Raw genomic sequence first — 16,757 nt, 5'->3', positions numbered from 1 at the left:
GACCCCCTGCAGGAGACAATCACCTCATAGCAAACAGCCCTACGGGAGATGTAGACTTTCGGCGCAGTCAGGAAGACAAACACCTACATAGACATGCATAAGTTTAATGGGGGGACTGTGCTGTGGTTGGACTGTGACATGGAAACATGCTTGTAATAAGTCAGAAGGTTGAAGCAAGGCAACTGGACTTCCTGGGAAGTTTCACTAAGTAACATGTGCCCAGAAAGAACAATGGGCTGTCAAAGTAAAAAAAAAATAATATGTACAATACTTGTATGTTCGCAAATATATTGTTTTACATCTATCTATCTATCTATCTATCTATCTATCTATCTATGACGCAGCGTTGGTGCTACGTCATCACAAGGCGACATGGCGGCATGTATGAGACAACAAATGTGAAACGTCTGTCAGTGCAAATGCTGTGAAGTAAGTAAAGGTTGTTGCGTAAGTTAGCCACAGTAACGAAGGTTTGTTATATAGACGTCGGATGTTGTTAATGTTGCACGTCTAAGGACACTGACGTTTGTTTTGAAGCGCGTTACGATTGTAACGCCATGTTAGCAAGCACCTAGCTACTTGTGGCTAATGTTAGCAATGGAACTACTGAATACAGACGTCCTATTAAGATACTTTATCTGTTCATTTATTTAGGTTGCCACTTTTGGACCACACAGCCCTCCCCCGTTTTGCTACATCGTCGTGCTTCGCTATGAATCCATTAATTAGACGGAAACTTCCTCCGTCAGTGAGGAGCCTTCTGACTGACATCGCTCCAAAGGAGGAGTGGACCGACACAGAACCCGAACCCGTGACCAGAGATGGCATTCTGCTCCCATCCAGAGGAGGTGCGCCTGGACAAGACGAATTCATCGCGCCAGCAAGGACCCAAAAGGAGGAGGCTACAGTGGATGCGAGTAACACCCGGACGACTGCAGTCTGCATGTTGTGTAAATGTAAACCTTCCTGCTATACCTGTCCACGGTGTAACCTCCAGTACTGTGGGTTGGCATGCTACCAGAGCCCAGATCACACTGTTTGCTCAGAGGAATTCTACAAGGAGTCCGTCCAACAGGAGCTGAAAGAAATGGGGAAAACAGAAAGTGAAGGCAAAAAGAAAATGCAGGAGATTCTTCTGGGACTCAGACAGGAAGCACAAAGGACACATGGGGGCATTGAAAGCCTGTTAAAGGAAGCAGGAATTGTGGGTGATGACACAGATGAAGGAGGAGGAGAGGTAACAGAGAAAGTGCAGGTTGTGGAGCTCCTTTCAAGGTTAGCAGAACTTCAGCAATCTGGAGAGGGCAGTGAAATGGAGATTGAGGATATTTTGAGGAAGCTTGAAGAGATTGGAGGCAGTCCACCAACTGAAGACACAGCTGATGATGCTAATAATGCAGAAGAAGAGCTGGACTTGGCTCATCGTCTCTCAGGGCTGGATATTGATAAACTCTCTGAGGAGGAGCTGTGGGAACTCCTCAATAGCAAAGAGAAGGACACGTTTGTGGGTCTAATTAAGAATGGAGCTGTTGGTGAGCTTGTTCCTCTGTGGAACCTGTGGTGGGAGGAGCACGAGACAGGAGGAAGAGGACTGGTGGAGGTACTTGAGGAAGAAGTCAGCAAACTTGACCCAGAAACCAAAACCGTAAGTGAGGAGAAGCAAGAAGTGGTTCAGCAATCAGACAAATCAACTAAAATTATGAAAGGAAAAAAAGGAAAGGAAACATGTAAGAGTAAAAAAAGTTCAGCAGTTCAAAGTGTTCCACCAGTTTCTGCAAAAATCCCAAAGTTGAGCTCCTTGTGTGCAAATCCATCCTCTCTGGTTTGCTATAGTTTAGTCAATGCACTTTTTGGCCACACCTTTACCCTGTACCTGTTCAATGGGGACACTGATTCACTGATGTTTGAATTTTGTGACATGATACTTGCTTTGTCTGAGGCTCTGAACTCCAACCGGACATTCAGCTCTGTGCAAGAGGCCTTAGACTGTGGAGAGACTCTCATTCTGGGGGGAGGTTACCTTGACAAGGAGGATCCTCTTGCCCCAGCTCGGGCCGTGGAAGCTGTGGCCCACATCATGACTGGCAGAGACAGAAAGGACCCTGCAGGATACTGCCTGGCAGCCCTGAGTCAGCTTCGTTCAGTGCTCTCTCAGGCTAGAACAGGCCTTTCTAAAGAAGGAGAAGAAGGGGCAAGGAGGCAGAAGTACTTCCTGGCAAGCAAGAAGTGTGAATTCTTCCAAGCCTGGGTGTTGGACAATCAACACCAGATTCCTAGACTAGCAATTGAGTTATGGGGTGAATATAGTAAAAGGCAGAGTGAAAGGCACAGCATGAAGAAAGAAAAGACTGTAGTGGAGGATTATTTAAAGAAAGAGAAGAGGAGAGAGAATAGTAAGCTTATAGAAGAACTCAACTAATTCAGGTGTTTGCACTAATTTGGAATGTAGTGAAACACACGACACGTTAAATGATCATCTCTGTTAATAAAGACTAATATTTTTATCATCTATTATCTATAAGTCTTGCATTACTCTTTGGAATTAAAATTGTATTTGCTCTTGGATTAACTTTAAATTTGGTTAGATAAGTCTATTAGTACTTTTTTGTATTGTATGTTGTTTTATTAGCTAAGAGACCTAAAAGCAAATCTATGACTTTTCAGGAAAACTGAAGAAGCCACCTGGGGGGAGTTGGGAAACGTCTTAAAAAAAAACCTTGAGTCCAGTTGCCTTGATTTAAACTGTTGGATAATTTACAGGATGAAAATTAGAACACTTTCTCACACTCTGTTGCAAATAAGCAACATCCATGTGCAGAGAAATGTATTGAATGCAGATACAAGGTAATGAATAAACGTTATTGTTTAAATAGACTTAGACTTAAATATGTGTTCTATTAAGTATTTTTGTATCTTTTTATATCGAGGTAATTTACTTATGTACGTTCTAACAATGTGACGTGACCGAGAAACGCACCGCTGTTGCTCTCGCGATACTTTCCTTCTTCGACGAGTCACATGTGCGGAAGTTCCTCCACGCTGAGACAGAAAACATGGCTGCGCTCTTGAGATCTGCCCGGTTACTTAAGCTTTCGCCTTCGGGTTTGCTTCAAATCGCAGGGACCAAAAGAACCGGACCGCCTCTCGGACGACTGCACAGCGGAACTCTGGGCGGCAGAAGGACCGGAGTTTGTTCCCGACAGATCAGCCGTGTCTCTGATAATGTGTCCAGGTATCGCAGAGCCCGCTAACCCCCTTAGCTGTGATCCACGCGTGAGCGTGCAGCAGATATGTCATTGAGGCTCAATGACAACCAAAGCCTCATGTGTTTGGACGAGTATGACCTGCATCACAAACGTGATAATTGTCATAATTTTGACATAAATATTTATTTTATTATGTCCAAACTATGTGCTAAAAGTAGTTAGCAGCGTAGTTACGTAGTTAAACATGGCTCCTGGCTTTAATGCAAGGTGATCAGACGTTGTGTAACAAAGTTGATCTTACAGTCTGTTTGACGTCTTATAATTAAACCATTTGCAGTTCCTGTCTAAACACTGAAATGTCTTTATGTCTTTATTTAATTTATTGCCTAGCTTAAGTTCAAGCTAGCCTTTAGCAACAGGCCCATCACTTAGGGTGTACACACTGTGACCGGTTCTGTGCAGTCAAATTATTGCAAAAGCCAATAATATTGTTTTTTTATGCAGCTTGCAGAAGCTCTGCCATTAAATGCACAAATAAAGGCCTGCAAGCCTTAATGAAGTCGTTTTTTTCCTGTCAAGGTCACAGCACAGACAGCCTTTTAACTGGTAAAGCTGGTTGTATGTGTCAGTCAAAGTGTTTTTGAGGAGCTCTCTGTTGTTGTTAATCGACACATTCTGTGAGGGAAATCTCAGCTATTTGATTTGTACGAGACAGTTTAGGATAGGACAGCCTTGCTCATCTGTTTCTGGCCTTCTCTTTCTTTGTGTCTCCTCTCCCCCACTCCCCTTTTCTGGTCTTATTGCAATCTTCCACAGTGGAGTATGGCCATATGCAGTGGGGTGTGTACGTAGCTACGCTGTGGCCACAGAGCAGAAGGATGAAGCAAGCACTGCTGTGCAGTCAAAGCAGGCAAAACAGTTCGAATATGCCCTGGCCAGGCTGGACAGCTCTGTGAGGAGGACCGGTCGCATCACCAAAACCCTGCTGCTCCGCATCTTCCATGACATGGTCAGGACAGGTAAGCAGTCTGAAGTGGCCTCATCATCTCTGTATATGTATTAAGCCATGCTGGCTGCCTTGTTTTTCTTTCTTTCTCTTTCAACTTGGGCTCATCTGTTCCTGCCTATTTGTAGGGTATCCCAGCAGTAACCAGGCCTTGCTGCTGCTGCGTAGCTGTGGGTCCCTGCTGCCTGAGGTCCCTCCAGAGGAGCGCACTGAGCTGGCACATCACATATGGGACAAGCTGCAGGAGACTGGTAAGAGACTGCAACTGTAGCCACAACCTAATTATGATGCTGTTTGCTGCTGGTGTACCTGATTTCAGGTACTTCACGTGTTGAGGAGAGCTGTTGCTTTTCCTTATCACTTGTGTCACATGCACAAGGGTTTGTACAAGATGTAAGGAGTGTGATACATACGTTGTCCTCCCCAGGTGCACAGTATGACATTAGTCACTACAACGCCTTGCTGAAGGTTTACCTGCAGAATGAGTTCAAGTTCTCCCCCACTGACTTCTTGGCCAAATTGGAAGCAGCTAATGTCCTGCCCAACCGAGTGAGTACTGCAGTGCATGGTACTACAATAACAAGAAATGCTTTACTGTCACATTCACCCACAAGAGTGTCAGTGGAAAAGCAACACATCCCTGTGTGATATATTTTTGTATTTTAAGTTCTTTTGTTTGTGCACAGGTTACCTACCAGAGACTCATAGCAGCTTACTGCCATGATGGAGATATTGAAGGAGCCAGGTGTGTGTGTGCTGTGATAGCTCACAGTCAGCCTCGTCTTTATGTTCTAATCCTGCCTGCTGTCTTGTTTTTCTGTATCGATACTTTCAAGTTTTGTTGTTTCATGTAGCATTTTAATATTCTCTGGTTCTTTCACAGCACCATATTGGGTTTTATGAAGAGCAAAGATTTACCCATCACTGAGGCTGTGTTCAGCTCACTGGTGACAGGTCACGCTAGGGCAGGGTAAGTGTCACTGCCTTTTTTGTTCGAGTATTATCTATTTGATGGCACATTTAGTACATAAGATTGTAAAAAAAAAAATTGTTCTCTCAATGACTGTGCAGCGACATCAAGAGTGCAGAGAACATCCTCCCTGTGATGCGAGCAGCAGGAATGGAACCGGGTCCTGATACTTATGTGTCACTGTTAAATGCATATGCAGAGAAGGGAGACCTGGACAATATGAAGAAGGCAAGTGTGTTCAATGGCAGTCATGTGCCGATGTCTGTAGATGTGGATGTTTTTTTTGTATCTAGTGTTGGTTTTAACCACTGCAGTTCTTGCTGTTATTATCTCTTCTTTAGACTCTGGAGGGAGCAGAGAGTTCAAGTTGCACTCTGCAGGACAGGGACATCATGCAGGTCATCTTCACTTTGGCCAAGGCGGGACACCAGCAGCACATCCCAGACATGACTGAACGCTTGAGGCACGAGAAGAGTTACATTCCAGGTATACTCATATATGCATGGTTTTTTGCTGGATTAGGTTTCTGCTAAACCGGAAATGTAATCCAGCAATAATCTGTAACCTGCTATGTCTGTCCTCTGTAATGTATGATGTTTGCTTCTGGCCTTAAAGGGGAGTTTTTCCTTGACATTTAATTGCTTGCTTGGGGGTCAGACTCTCGGTTTCTCTGAAGTGCCAAGAAACAATTCTAAACTGTAAAAGCGCTATACAGATAATCTTATGAAATGGATTGGCTGTAGCATGTGCTTTGTCATTCTTCCTGTAGATTCTATGAACCTGTGCTTGAACCTCATCACTCATGGCCATGAGGACACCAGTTTCCTCATCCTGAAGACTTTCCCCACACTGCACTCTGGTGGCACAAATGACATCAACCTGGGGAACTTCTTCCTTAGACATTGTGTCTGCACGGACGTGGTACACTTGGCATAAAATACTGTCCTAATCTATTTTTACTTTCAGAAGTAGTGCTTGATTCATTATAATGTTTGATTCTTTCCTGCACTTCATAGTCACTGGAGAAGATCACCCGTTACTGCAAAGAGCTCCAAGAGTCAAATATGCACTCTGCACCACTGAGCTTTGCTCTCTCCTGTGCCCTGGAGTCCAAGAAGACTGGTAACACTCATTTGCTTGCATTTAAAGAGACACGTGCACACAGATTTGTATTCACTCTGTATTTCTAGTCATAATATGTAAGTCTGCATATGTTTAGTCTTGTTTTCTTTTGCAGGTACATCCTTAGAGCTGATGAAGTTATCTAAGGAGCAAGGCTTACCCATAAGACCTCACTTCTTCTGGCCTCTACTCATTCCACACGTTAAAGAAAAAAACACAGCAGGTAAACAAACAAACACAAACCTGTATACTGTTGTGTTTTTGTGAGGACCCTTTTTGATAGGAATAATTGTACTATTCAGTATACTCAAACTGTGCTTTAAAATAGAGAAACAATTCTAGGGAGTCAAGGGAACATGTAGGGAAGACTTATTTATTTTCATCTTCATCTGCTATTACTCGGATTGCAGTAGTGTGAGACTGTCCAATAGATCTTAAAACTTACCATAGTATTTTGTTGCGAGAAGCCTGTTGTTAGATCCTGGAGCCACTTTAGCCTCATGTGAACAATCTCATGTGAATGTGAGAAGCTAATGGGTGCTGTCGAGCCCCAAGGGAGCAATGCGTATCAGTTGTTTGTGCATCCAGACTGAAATAGAGCGAGTTTTTGGTGAGCATGATATTAGCAGTTTTTGAGCACGTTAGTGTTTTTTTTTGTTGTGTAGAGGGGATTATGACTTCCTCTGTACCAGAAAGAGCTTTTAAAGGAGAGTTCCCCTCAATTATTAATGACCCGTAGAGTGGTCCAGCTGGGACAGATTTCATTTGGGCTGGGGCAGTGAAGGGCAAAGAGGTCTGATCCCTGCGTGAGAGGGTTAGAGCGAGAGGGGATGAAACAAACGCATACATAAACACTTGCTCACAAATACATACACAGGGTCCCCCTGGAGAGAGCTCTTGGAATAGATCGCAAAATTTAGAAGACGTTCCAATGTCCCATCTGCTCTGTACCAAAAAGACACTTTGACTTTTAGAAAGTATGTTTAGACATAAATGTCACGTTAAGCTTCTGGTTGCATGTCTACAATAATCAGTTGTGCATCTTCACGTTTGTATCAAGGTTCACTATGGGTTTTCATGGGTTTTAGTTTTTAAACTCAACCTTACAGGTACCTTTAAGAAGAATGGAGAGTCAAGTGAAAATAGGGAGACTTGTTCTCTTGTGTCCAGTCTCATGTGATGTGTCTGGGCAATAGTTATAGTGTATTATTCATTGCACAAATAGAAGCTATCACTGCCTCAACTGTATAGATGCTGCTCAGAGAAGAAATGCACAGTGCATATAGATGGCTGACCTGGTGACCTCTGCCTCATGGTGGGGCCACCTAAGCATCCTTGTTAAGACACTGCAGGGGTTCAGTAGCCTTAAGCATCTCCCTTGCTCATTCTTACCCGCATACATGGATGAACATGCAGACCTGAGGCCAAGGGTTCAGAGGTCACTCTGCTTCAGTGGCTTTCTTTAAATCTTTTGTCAGGCAGAACATGTTTGTCAGTCCAGACCTCCTCCTGTCTCTCACTGCAGTACGTCTCTCTTTGTCATGGTCTATAATGAAACTGTATTCATTGGACATCTATTTACATTCATGGTCTATGTGACCATTTGTACAAATGTGCTATGGAGTTCTTTGAGGTTTTTGTAATGGCTCAGCAGATGTAGTCGGTGGGATTGTTTCTGTCCCTTAATCCTTGTTTTAGTGAAGGACATTTTCTTACTGTATTTGTTAGTGATGCACTTATGTGCATCTGTGAGTTGGGGATTGTCTCCGTGACAGATAGCTGGCATTTGGAGACTTGTCAGAATTTGCAACTCATTAGCGAATGCACCCTGATTTCTGCAGCAGCTTGGGTTTTTAAGTGCTTTATTTATGCTGAGCTCTGGGTCTCTCTTTGGGCTGTTTTAGAGCGATTAATAAATGATGTATTTTTCTCCTGTCAGCCAATTGACAGCATTTGAGCTGGCAGGGAGGAGAAAACAGTTAAGTGAGTGTGGCAACACTGCAGTTTGACGTCTCTGTGTGGTTGAGACAACGTCTCAGTGTGAAAAAGAGGACCAGACATAAGTTTAAACATGCATAACCACACATAACCACACAGTCTCAAAGCCACACAATCACATCAGAAAGCATTTCATTTAGGTATCGCAGCACAGAAAGGAGGAATGATGGAAGAAAGGAGAAAGTGGAGAAACTTTTTTCTCACTTGCTTTTCTCACTTGCTTGTTTCCAATGCTGTTAGCCTTAACCCTCATGAATGATGTATCCTCTCTTTTTTTTCTACCCTCTTTTTTCCTACTGGACCCCCTCTCATACTCACTGGCTGTAGGAGGTTGTGTGTATGCAGGGTGGGCTTTCAGGGGGGCAGTGCAGGTGATGTGACTGATGCAGAGTGACTTGATTTCATGTAAATGCAAGCGCTCTGAGGGAATTCACTTTGGATTACGCGCCCCACTGTGCATGGCCTATGAAATATTAAGCGCCGTGTCACTTTTTGTCCACAGGTGTCACTAGCGGGCAGAGAGGCTGGACCCGTGGAATTAGAGGGGAGCATTGACAAGGAGGGGAGGAAGGGTGGGGGGAAACCCTTTACATTTTGATGAGGTGTTGATTTGGCGGGTTTAGCAAAAGCATATGCTTGGCCGTACTCACCACCTGCCGCCAGCTAGTGGAAGCTTGTCAGTCCTTGCGACACAACGCATTCTTATCACTTCTGACATGAAAGAGGAGGGGAAGCAGCAGAAGAAAAGAGTGTTCCTTGCCTTGTGTGTTTTGGGTGATGAGAGAGATGTAAAGGCTCTCTTATCCTGTCGGCTTTCCTTCTGGGCTGCCCCCCTAACGTGACTCTTTATTCGCCCCCACGTTCAACACTTTTAACTTTTCACATCTTAAAAGCAGCAGCTGCATTAAAAATATTGTTCAGTCCATCCCCGAACTTTATTTTGAGTTGATGTGTCGAAGAGAATGCTGCTTTTCTTGCTTCATAAAGCAGATATTTTCTTGTATCTGTTTTTAAACTGCGACCTGCCATCGCTTTGAAGCAAACACAGACTACCTTGAGAGTCATAGAGATGGAGAGGCAGATGGCGTTGGGGGAGAAAGAAAAGGAGAAGTGACAGGTACTCATGTCCAAGGACAGGAAGAGATGACAGCGACCGGTTCACTCCACTCCTCTTTTCCTCTCTTTTCTCCTTCCTCACTCCTCCTCTGTGACAGTTAACCTGAAGACATGAATCTGATGATGATATCTTGTGACCACTGCCATGCTTAACTCACTACTTTGATACTTCTTGCCGAGATGGTATGTCAGGCTTTACGCTGACCAACCTGGAGAGGTCTCCACTCTTTTCAGTTTTCCCCTGTGCAAAGTCTTCATTTAAATTGTTCAGACAGGGGAGAAAGCAAACAGGGATTTTTCACATGTGAGGATTATGGAGACCTGGGGATGGGAGCAGCACAAATGACACACCTTAATATCACATGTTGTTCATGACATGAATCCTCAATACTGTTGCTCTATGCTGTGAACAGTACCACTCAGTCAAGTGAGGCCTTACTTGCAGCCTAGCTAAGACTTACTGTGGCTCTACATAAAGAGAGTAAACTGAGCCAAAGCAGCCCAGAGTTCAAACTGTTAAAAGCTTTTTGTCACAGACTTGACTAGCAAAAAAAAAAACCCTTGCTGGACAACTAAAAAGTGCTGATGTGAGAATGCTCTTGCAGCCAGAAAGCACGTGAGGTGAAGGCCAGCTTAGGCATTTATACCTCCAGCTCTCCATTCAGTTGTTTTCTGTCTGTCTGGCTCACCGTGAAATTGATTATGGATTATTCAGGAGGAAGGCAGGTGCTCCCTCTCTTCTTTCATAAAAAGAGGTTGGATGAAAGCGATTAGGGGGTAAGAATGGATGGTGGCACGGTGAAGTGGATGGATCCTCCATTGAGAAGATAGGAAGGTTTACTTTTTCTTGAAAGCAGGGTAGATGGATAGTGAGCGGGGCAGATGAATGAGTGATATGCAGGGAGGGATGGATGGAGTGGTTCAGGTAGCCCTACCTGGGATAATGCAGTCAAAGTTTTTAATGGCGTATAAAAGCCAGGGATTCATCTTTTATTCAACTAAAGAGAGGGACTGCCAGGTGAACACATATGCCCCAAGTGGATGCAGAAATACCGACGTATATATGTGTGTGTGTGTGTGTATGAGAACCTGAGCAGAGTGTAAATATACTCGGCAGGTCTGTCAACTCAAGGAAGCACTTTAGGGTAGTTTGCTGAAGTCTATATGAGAACAAGGTGAATGGGTGTTCTAAATGTGCTCATATATAGCATACTGTGGATGCGTTTTATTTCTGTTTTGTCACAATATAGCAACAAACACGATCAGCACATACACAGAGATGTGTGTATGTGCACATTTAGGCCCCTGTCCCTTTGTGGGCTTGCTCCTAGACATATGCAAAGTGCTGCCTCTATATGTGCACACACACTTGCAGGCATCTTGAGAGAGAGAGAGGCTGTTCCATATGCATGTGGCTGTTATGGCCCTTCTTCCCTGGAGCAGGACCTCAGGGTTCCACAGGAAAACGGGGAAGATAGTTCAGGAGTCCACTTCAGGCCAAGTGCATGTTTATGCACATGTATCCTCCAGTCTGAGGTAAGAAGGGATTCAGCCATTAGCATCGTGCCCATGAAGGGAGTGTGTGACGGAGCTTATACAGCTTCAGGCTTGTACATGAAAGTGAGTGGACGGAAGTGTGTGTTTCTATAAAAGCAAAATATGTGAAGACAAAAAGGTTGGTATGTCCAAGCTGAGTGGTTAAGATACAGGAAGTGCAGGAAATTGCAGAATCCACCCATTGTATCCTATGCTTCCATGGAGGTGAGGGCTGCATTTGGAGGTGCCTTTGAGATGAGACAGTTTGGTTACACAGCCTTGTTGCAGCCTTGAAAGCATTTGGTTTCAGTGAATTCAGAAAAGGTGTATTTGCCTTAACATTTGACAATATCTCAATTACTTTAAGAGAAATTCATGACTTTGTGTTCATGTTATAGGTGTGTTGGAGGTGATAAAGGGCATGCAGGAGCTCGGTGTGTCCCCAGACATTGAGACCTTTTCCAACTACATCCTCTCCATCTTCCCCAGCCTTGAGGCTGCTCGACAGGCTCTCCAGGTAATCCATAACTGTGTGTGTGTGTGTTTGTGCATGTGACCTGTGTCCAATAAAAATTTGCACTGACAGATGTGTTTTTTGTTTCTTTCAGGAAGCAGGCATCTCCACAGATTCCGAGGGCTTTTTGCTCTCAGAAATTCGTTTGTTGGCTCTAAACAGCCTGGCTGAACTGTACACCCTATGTAAGTGCACACAGTCCAAAGAAACACACGGTACACAGTACAGCGTCTTGAGCTCCCATCATCATAAAAATCGCGGCTTTGCCTGCGGGCTAATTGGCGCAGTGTTAACACACACACACTCACATACATTTGCCCACTTACCCCTCTGTGCTCATCAGGCCTTTTAAGAGATTAGTCTGTGTGAATATGTAAAAAGCGAGAACGAGAGGCGCCTCAACTGCACAGAGGGTCGGAATAGAGAACGCTGTTAAATAATGGATAACTCTTCCTGTTTTCTGTCCTTCATCTCCTTTTAGTCTCAAAACATCCACCACTAATTTTCACATACATTGCTATGTTTCCTTTTTATGTATTTCACTGTCCCCAATGATTTATTTTTTTAACCTCGCATGAAGAAAGTTTTTAATGTACTTCAACATTTTATGTATTTCTCCTCACAAATGTAACCTTCCTAGAGAAAAGCTTTTGTCTTTGTTAGAAATGCTGTAGCTATGCATCTTCACTTGACCAAGAAAATCCCTGATTTCTGCTATGAATGTGGATCTCTATGGGAAGGGACTTTTAAAGCCAGTCTCAAGTGGCTGTCCCTTTTTAGCATGTTCTGTGAAAAATGTAATAGAATGAGAGACTGAGATGAATAGATAATTTCACCCTGAAGTGTGAAATTTGTTCCTAGGCTACAAGTATTGTCTTCAACAACGACACCTCATAACAGTCTTTTCCTTTTGTAATTGCTCCTGTATTCTCTGTGTTTCAGTGTCTTCTCCCTCCTTACCATCTTTGGAATTGACTGCATTCCGCGGCAGCCTCATCTTTGGCTTCAAAAAGTGAGTCAATTATCCTGTCGCCTATATGTGTTTGATTGTCATTTCATATTCCACATTTCTCCATGTTTTGCCTCGAAACCCCTGACTAGCATTTTTGGGGAGGCCTGTAGCACTATGGAGGTCACTGTGGCATATGCTATGAATATGACATGTGCAGCCTATCACACCATCTACAGCTCGTGTGGGCAGCTGCAGGGAAAAATATTACATCCCTCACACACAGATATACATGGGTGCCTCATGCATATGGAGGCCGTCAGCTCTCGCCCCAAAGCAACAGATGCCCACCACTGCCCCTCATGCCCAGACCCCTGTACTGTTCTCCCACACACACACACACAGCGTTAGCATTAGGACCATGGTTTGACCCACAGGGCTTTTGTTGAAGGGGTGTTTATGAATATTTACAGTTTAGCACTACACATCCACACAAAAACACTCCGGCCCCTCAGCAGGGCTGGAGGTGAGTGAAAGAGAAAAGTGCTGACTTGTCTGCAGGGACCCAAGTTATTTCTTTTACAGAGCCGAAATATGCTCAGTCGAGCTTAACTTTCTATTCAGGCTGTACATTCTTTGTTGTAGGAATGTAGTGTGTCCTTAAAAAAAAAAATCTAATTTATTTTAAAAAGATACAATAAACTGTTCACAGCAGCATAGTTTTATACCTTTTAGTTCAAGGACATGTGGAAAATAATGTAAGCAGAGTAAAAGATGTTTTTTCTTAAGTTAAGAAAGCAAAAGTAGTGACAGGTTTTTTTTGTCCTTCCCATGTTTTTGGCTACATATTTTAAGTCAGAATATTCACTATTTGTTCATATTTTTTCTTGTTTGAATCCACTTTTTTCCTCATCCATTTGCTTTGCTTTCATTGCATTAGTGCGTGCACACACACACACACACACCTACACACGCTTCTGATGGTTAGGTTGCCTGACAGGGTCATAATTGGGCTTGTCACTTGGGGAAGTGTGTATGTGTGTGTTTGTGAGCGCCGTGTCATTGCAATGCGGGACCTGCCCCTGTCAAAGACAAGGTCAGGGGATAATTTAATCATTAAAGACCTCTTCTTCTCTCGTCTCCCCCTCTCGCTTCCTTTCCACCAACTAGCTGACAACGCCAGAAATGTCACACATTGTCATCATTTAGCGTGTGTGTGTGTGAGTCGGTGACTTTGTGTTCAAGTGTGTCTTTTGTGGTTTCCCATGCTTTTGTGCTGCCATCGCTCCTCTCTTGTACTGCGGGATTGAGAGTGTCAAAGTGGAAAATCTGCCGCTCTTTCTTGGTGTATAGTACTACACTGTCAATTCAGTCACTGTGGCAACATCACTGTCAGTGTTATAGTTCCTTAAATTCAGGCATTGTGTATGCTCTCTTAAATATATTTTGATATGTACCTATATATACTTGAATATGAATTATGTATCAACATCTAATAGATAAAGAAGTAAATATTCCTGCTTCTGAGGAAAAAAATGTGAAATATAACAGTAATGAATAAACTTTGTTTTTAAATTAAAGTTTAAAAAATGTATCTACAGCTTTAAAACAAGATTTACATCCTATTTTTCCATGCTGGTTTCATCTTTTGGTGCTTTAAATCACTGAAACTAAAATATAAATATAGTTAATATAGTTATTACTGAGCATAGTGGAAACAGTTTTAATAATTGTATCATGTCAGAAAACACACGGAGGGGGAATAATGACAGCTAAGAAGATCTTTAAAAATGTGCACTGTAAATGTATTTGCACATTTGTGTTTGATCTTTTTATGTTTTGTAACCAAAAAAGCAAAACCTGCGCTTGCTTTTGACAAAATTACACATTACCTCTGACAAATTGGGGAGCCTCATTGACCTGCTGGTTGTTCATGTAGACACTGCTCATGTCTTGTCCTCTACTGCCCCCTGCAGGTCTGCTGATGTGGAGAGCATGGTGAAGGTAAGACGCCAACGCAGCCACACTCTGTGGAAAAAAATTAGATTTATATTAGCACAGATTGACAGGAAAGGATTTTGCTTTTTTTAAGCATCAAGTGAAGCTTCAGCTCCTTACATGGTAGCTTAGCTCTCAAAGATCAGCAGCTATTGTGATTTTTTTTATTCACCTGCTGCTTGCCATATTTCCTATACCACACTAAGTGGATACAAATATTTAGGGTACATATTCAGCCTAATTAAAATCTTAATTTACTGCTTTGTATTTTTACCAAGATTAAAACACTCAGGTTAATTTAAAAAAGGTGATGACTGGACTAGTATGTATGATCTCCTGTTTCTCTTGTGTCTTCTTGTATTCTTCTTTAGATTACAAAGCTCTTGTACAAAGATGAGAGATTCTCCCAGGGAAATTCCAAGCCTGCTGGTAAGAAAACACCAATATATCAACACTGTTCTCACTGGCAAGTCAGGAGGACACACATTATGTGGTTTTGTACAGGTGGTTGTTTAGGAAATTGCTTGTATTCTCTATCAGTGTTTAAAGTTGCAGCCTCCTCTGCAAACTATAGTTCACATGCCAAAAAATGCAGTGTGTGTGTTCAATCTCAGTGGCAGTAGACTGATGTTTGGCCATGAAGCCTGTGTGTGTGTTTATGTCCAGGTGTGTGTGTGTGTTTGTTGGAAAGACCTGAGAAGGAAATGGAGCCTGGCTGCTGACACAGTGCTGAGTCTTTGCTCTCACAGTGTACGTGTGGAGCGCTAATGTCGCTCTGTGTCAGTGTGTGTGTCACAGAGATTCCCAAGTGATGAAACTGGTGTGTGTTGGTGGGAGCGACGGAGACTGTTATCCATGTCACATCCTGTTAATCGACACGGGAGAACGTGTGTGTTTTTGTGTGTGAGCACTGAAGTAAGATGAAGCTGTCACTGCCAGCCGTCATGCTTTCCCTCTGACTGCAGCCCAAAAGCCGCCTCTGTCAGCAGAAAAGAAACACCACCACTCTCTGCAGAGGTTACAGAAAAATAGTATAAATGCACAAATGGGTGCAGTGACTGACACGGTGGCAAATTAAATTTATTCCCAAGACAACTGCTCACTGTCTGTGTCTGTGTTTGTTTGTTTAGAAGCCACAGCCTACTTTCTGTACAGCTTGATGGACAGCATGTCGGAGGGCCAGGTGCGAGCACAGGAAGGCAAACTGCGGAATTTCTTCAATCAGCTACAAGCTCAGGTACACACACACACAGTGGAGGTTATCATAAAAACACACTGACTACATTTGTACACTAATATACTGCATATCCAGCTCATTCATAACCTTCTGACTTTAAAGGAGCTTACACCCTCTGATCTGAGATGATTTACAGAACTCTGATTAATCACAGAATGCAGTTACATGACCTCCATCCTGTGTTCCATTTCTGAACAGTGCAAGCTCAAATTGGGACGTCCTGACATGTTGGGGAAGATGAAATCATGTTTAACACTTCAAGGTTAAAAGTCACATCTTAACTGGCTGTTTGAAATTCAGTTTCCTGGTCCAGAATATGAGTCGCAGGATGGCCTTATGTCCTCTAACAGTGTTGTGTTTTAGTGGACATTTGATGTACCATCATCTGCAGAAAATCTTCACTGAAAACAGTCACAGTGCTGCGAATGTGCTGAAATGTAGACGGCACAGACATTTTTACAAAAAGGTGTGAGCTCAGCTGGAGCCTGTGTGCCTGGGAGGTCTTGCTGGTCTGATTACACAGTTGTCAATAACATCGAATAAACATTCAGCCAGGTAGAAGTGATGAATCATTAATTGTTATCAAACTGAAATACAACGTGGATTTAATAGAATGCAAAACAAAAGCAAGAATCATTGAGTTAATGCCAGGGTGCCTTTTATCAGCCAATTTGTATTTGTTTCTATCTTTATTATTTAAATAATCATCTTGTCAAAAAAGTAGAAATCAAGTAGAGGGTGTCTATTTTATGAAGCATCCCAGAACGCCGTGATTATTAGTTATAACTTGTTAACCTGACCATCCTTTTCATATTTCTATGCAGAATATAACGATTTCAAGGAACATCTACAGAGGCATTCGGAACCTCCTGGACTCTTACGGTGTTCCTGAGCTCATCAAGGTAGCAGCCGTACTGTCAGCATTTTACTGTTAGAAATACTTGACTAAACTGAGCATATATATGTGCTGCTCCTCTACTCTCTAAGAGTCTTCTGTAATTATGTTAATTTTCTGTGTCAGGATGTGGCCACCTTGGTGGAATCAAATGATAGAGGCTCAATTGACGAAGTGTCGTATACACCTCGCATCACTGTAAGTAGGACG

General features: G+C 43.0%; 2 protein-coding genes across 2 annotated transcripts in view; both read left to right on the top strand.

The window, feature by feature from the left end:
- The first annotated feature begins 355 nt into the window (after window positions 1-355).
- znhit2 (zinc finger, HIT-type containing 2) lies at window positions 356-2,511 on the top strand. The gene is made up of 2 exons (XM_028423418.1): window positions 356-429; window positions 655-2,511. Exon 2 carries the CDS (start codon window positions 713-715, stop codon window positions 2,417-2,419), a length of 1,707 nt encoding a protein of 568 aa, XP_028279219.1. The 5' UTR covers window positions 356-429; window positions 655-712; the 3' UTR covers window positions 2,420-2,511.
- Window positions 2,512-3,030: 519 nt separating this feature from the next.
- Window positions 3,031-16,757, top strand: part of lrpprc (leucine-rich pentatricopeptide repeat containing) — a 43,713-nt gene continuing 29,986 nt past the window's right edge. Inside the window, exons 1-19 of the mRNA XM_028423411.1 lie at window positions 3,031-3,232; window positions 4,023-4,225; window positions 4,341-4,463; window positions 4,640-4,761; window positions 4,899-4,957; window positions 5,096-5,182; window positions 5,284-5,410; window positions 5,524-5,668; window positions 5,952-6,103; window positions 6,199-6,304; window positions 6,420-6,527; window positions 11,353-11,471; window positions 11,563-11,653; window positions 12,411-12,480; window positions 14,394-14,421; window positions 14,787-14,844; window positions 15,546-15,652; window positions 16,477-16,554; window positions 16,674-16,745. Coding sequence (XP_028279212.1) covers window positions 3,054-3,232; window positions 4,023-4,225; window positions 4,341-4,463; window positions 4,640-4,761; window positions 4,899-4,957; window positions 5,096-5,182; window positions 5,284-5,410; window positions 5,524-5,668; window positions 5,952-6,103; window positions 6,199-6,304; window positions 6,420-6,527; window positions 11,353-11,471; window positions 11,563-11,653; window positions 12,411-12,480; window positions 14,394-14,421; window positions 14,787-14,844; window positions 15,546-15,652; window positions 16,477-16,554; window positions 16,674-16,745 — 2,034 coding nt within the window. The 5' untranslated portion in view covers window positions 3,031-3,053. The remainder of the gene's footprint in view (window positions 3,233-4,022; window positions 4,226-4,340; window positions 4,464-4,639; window positions 4,762-4,898; window positions 4,958-5,095; window positions 5,183-5,283; window positions 5,411-5,523; window positions 5,669-5,951; window positions 6,104-6,198; window positions 6,305-6,419; window positions 6,528-11,352; window positions 11,472-11,562; window positions 11,654-12,410; window positions 12,481-14,393; window positions 14,422-14,786; window positions 14,845-15,545; window positions 15,653-16,476; window positions 16,555-16,673; window positions 16,746-16,757) is intronic.

This window comes from Parambassis ranga, chromosome 15 (assembly GCF_900634625.1).
Source record: "Parambassis ranga chromosome 15, fParRan2.1, whole genome shotgun sequence".
NCBI classification, from domain to species: domain Eukaryota; kingdom Metazoa; phylum Chordata; class Actinopteri; family Ambassidae; genus Parambassis; species Parambassis ranga.
Note: the sequence above shows the minus strand (reverse complement) of the source record. Positions and strands in the feature narration are given on the sequence as shown.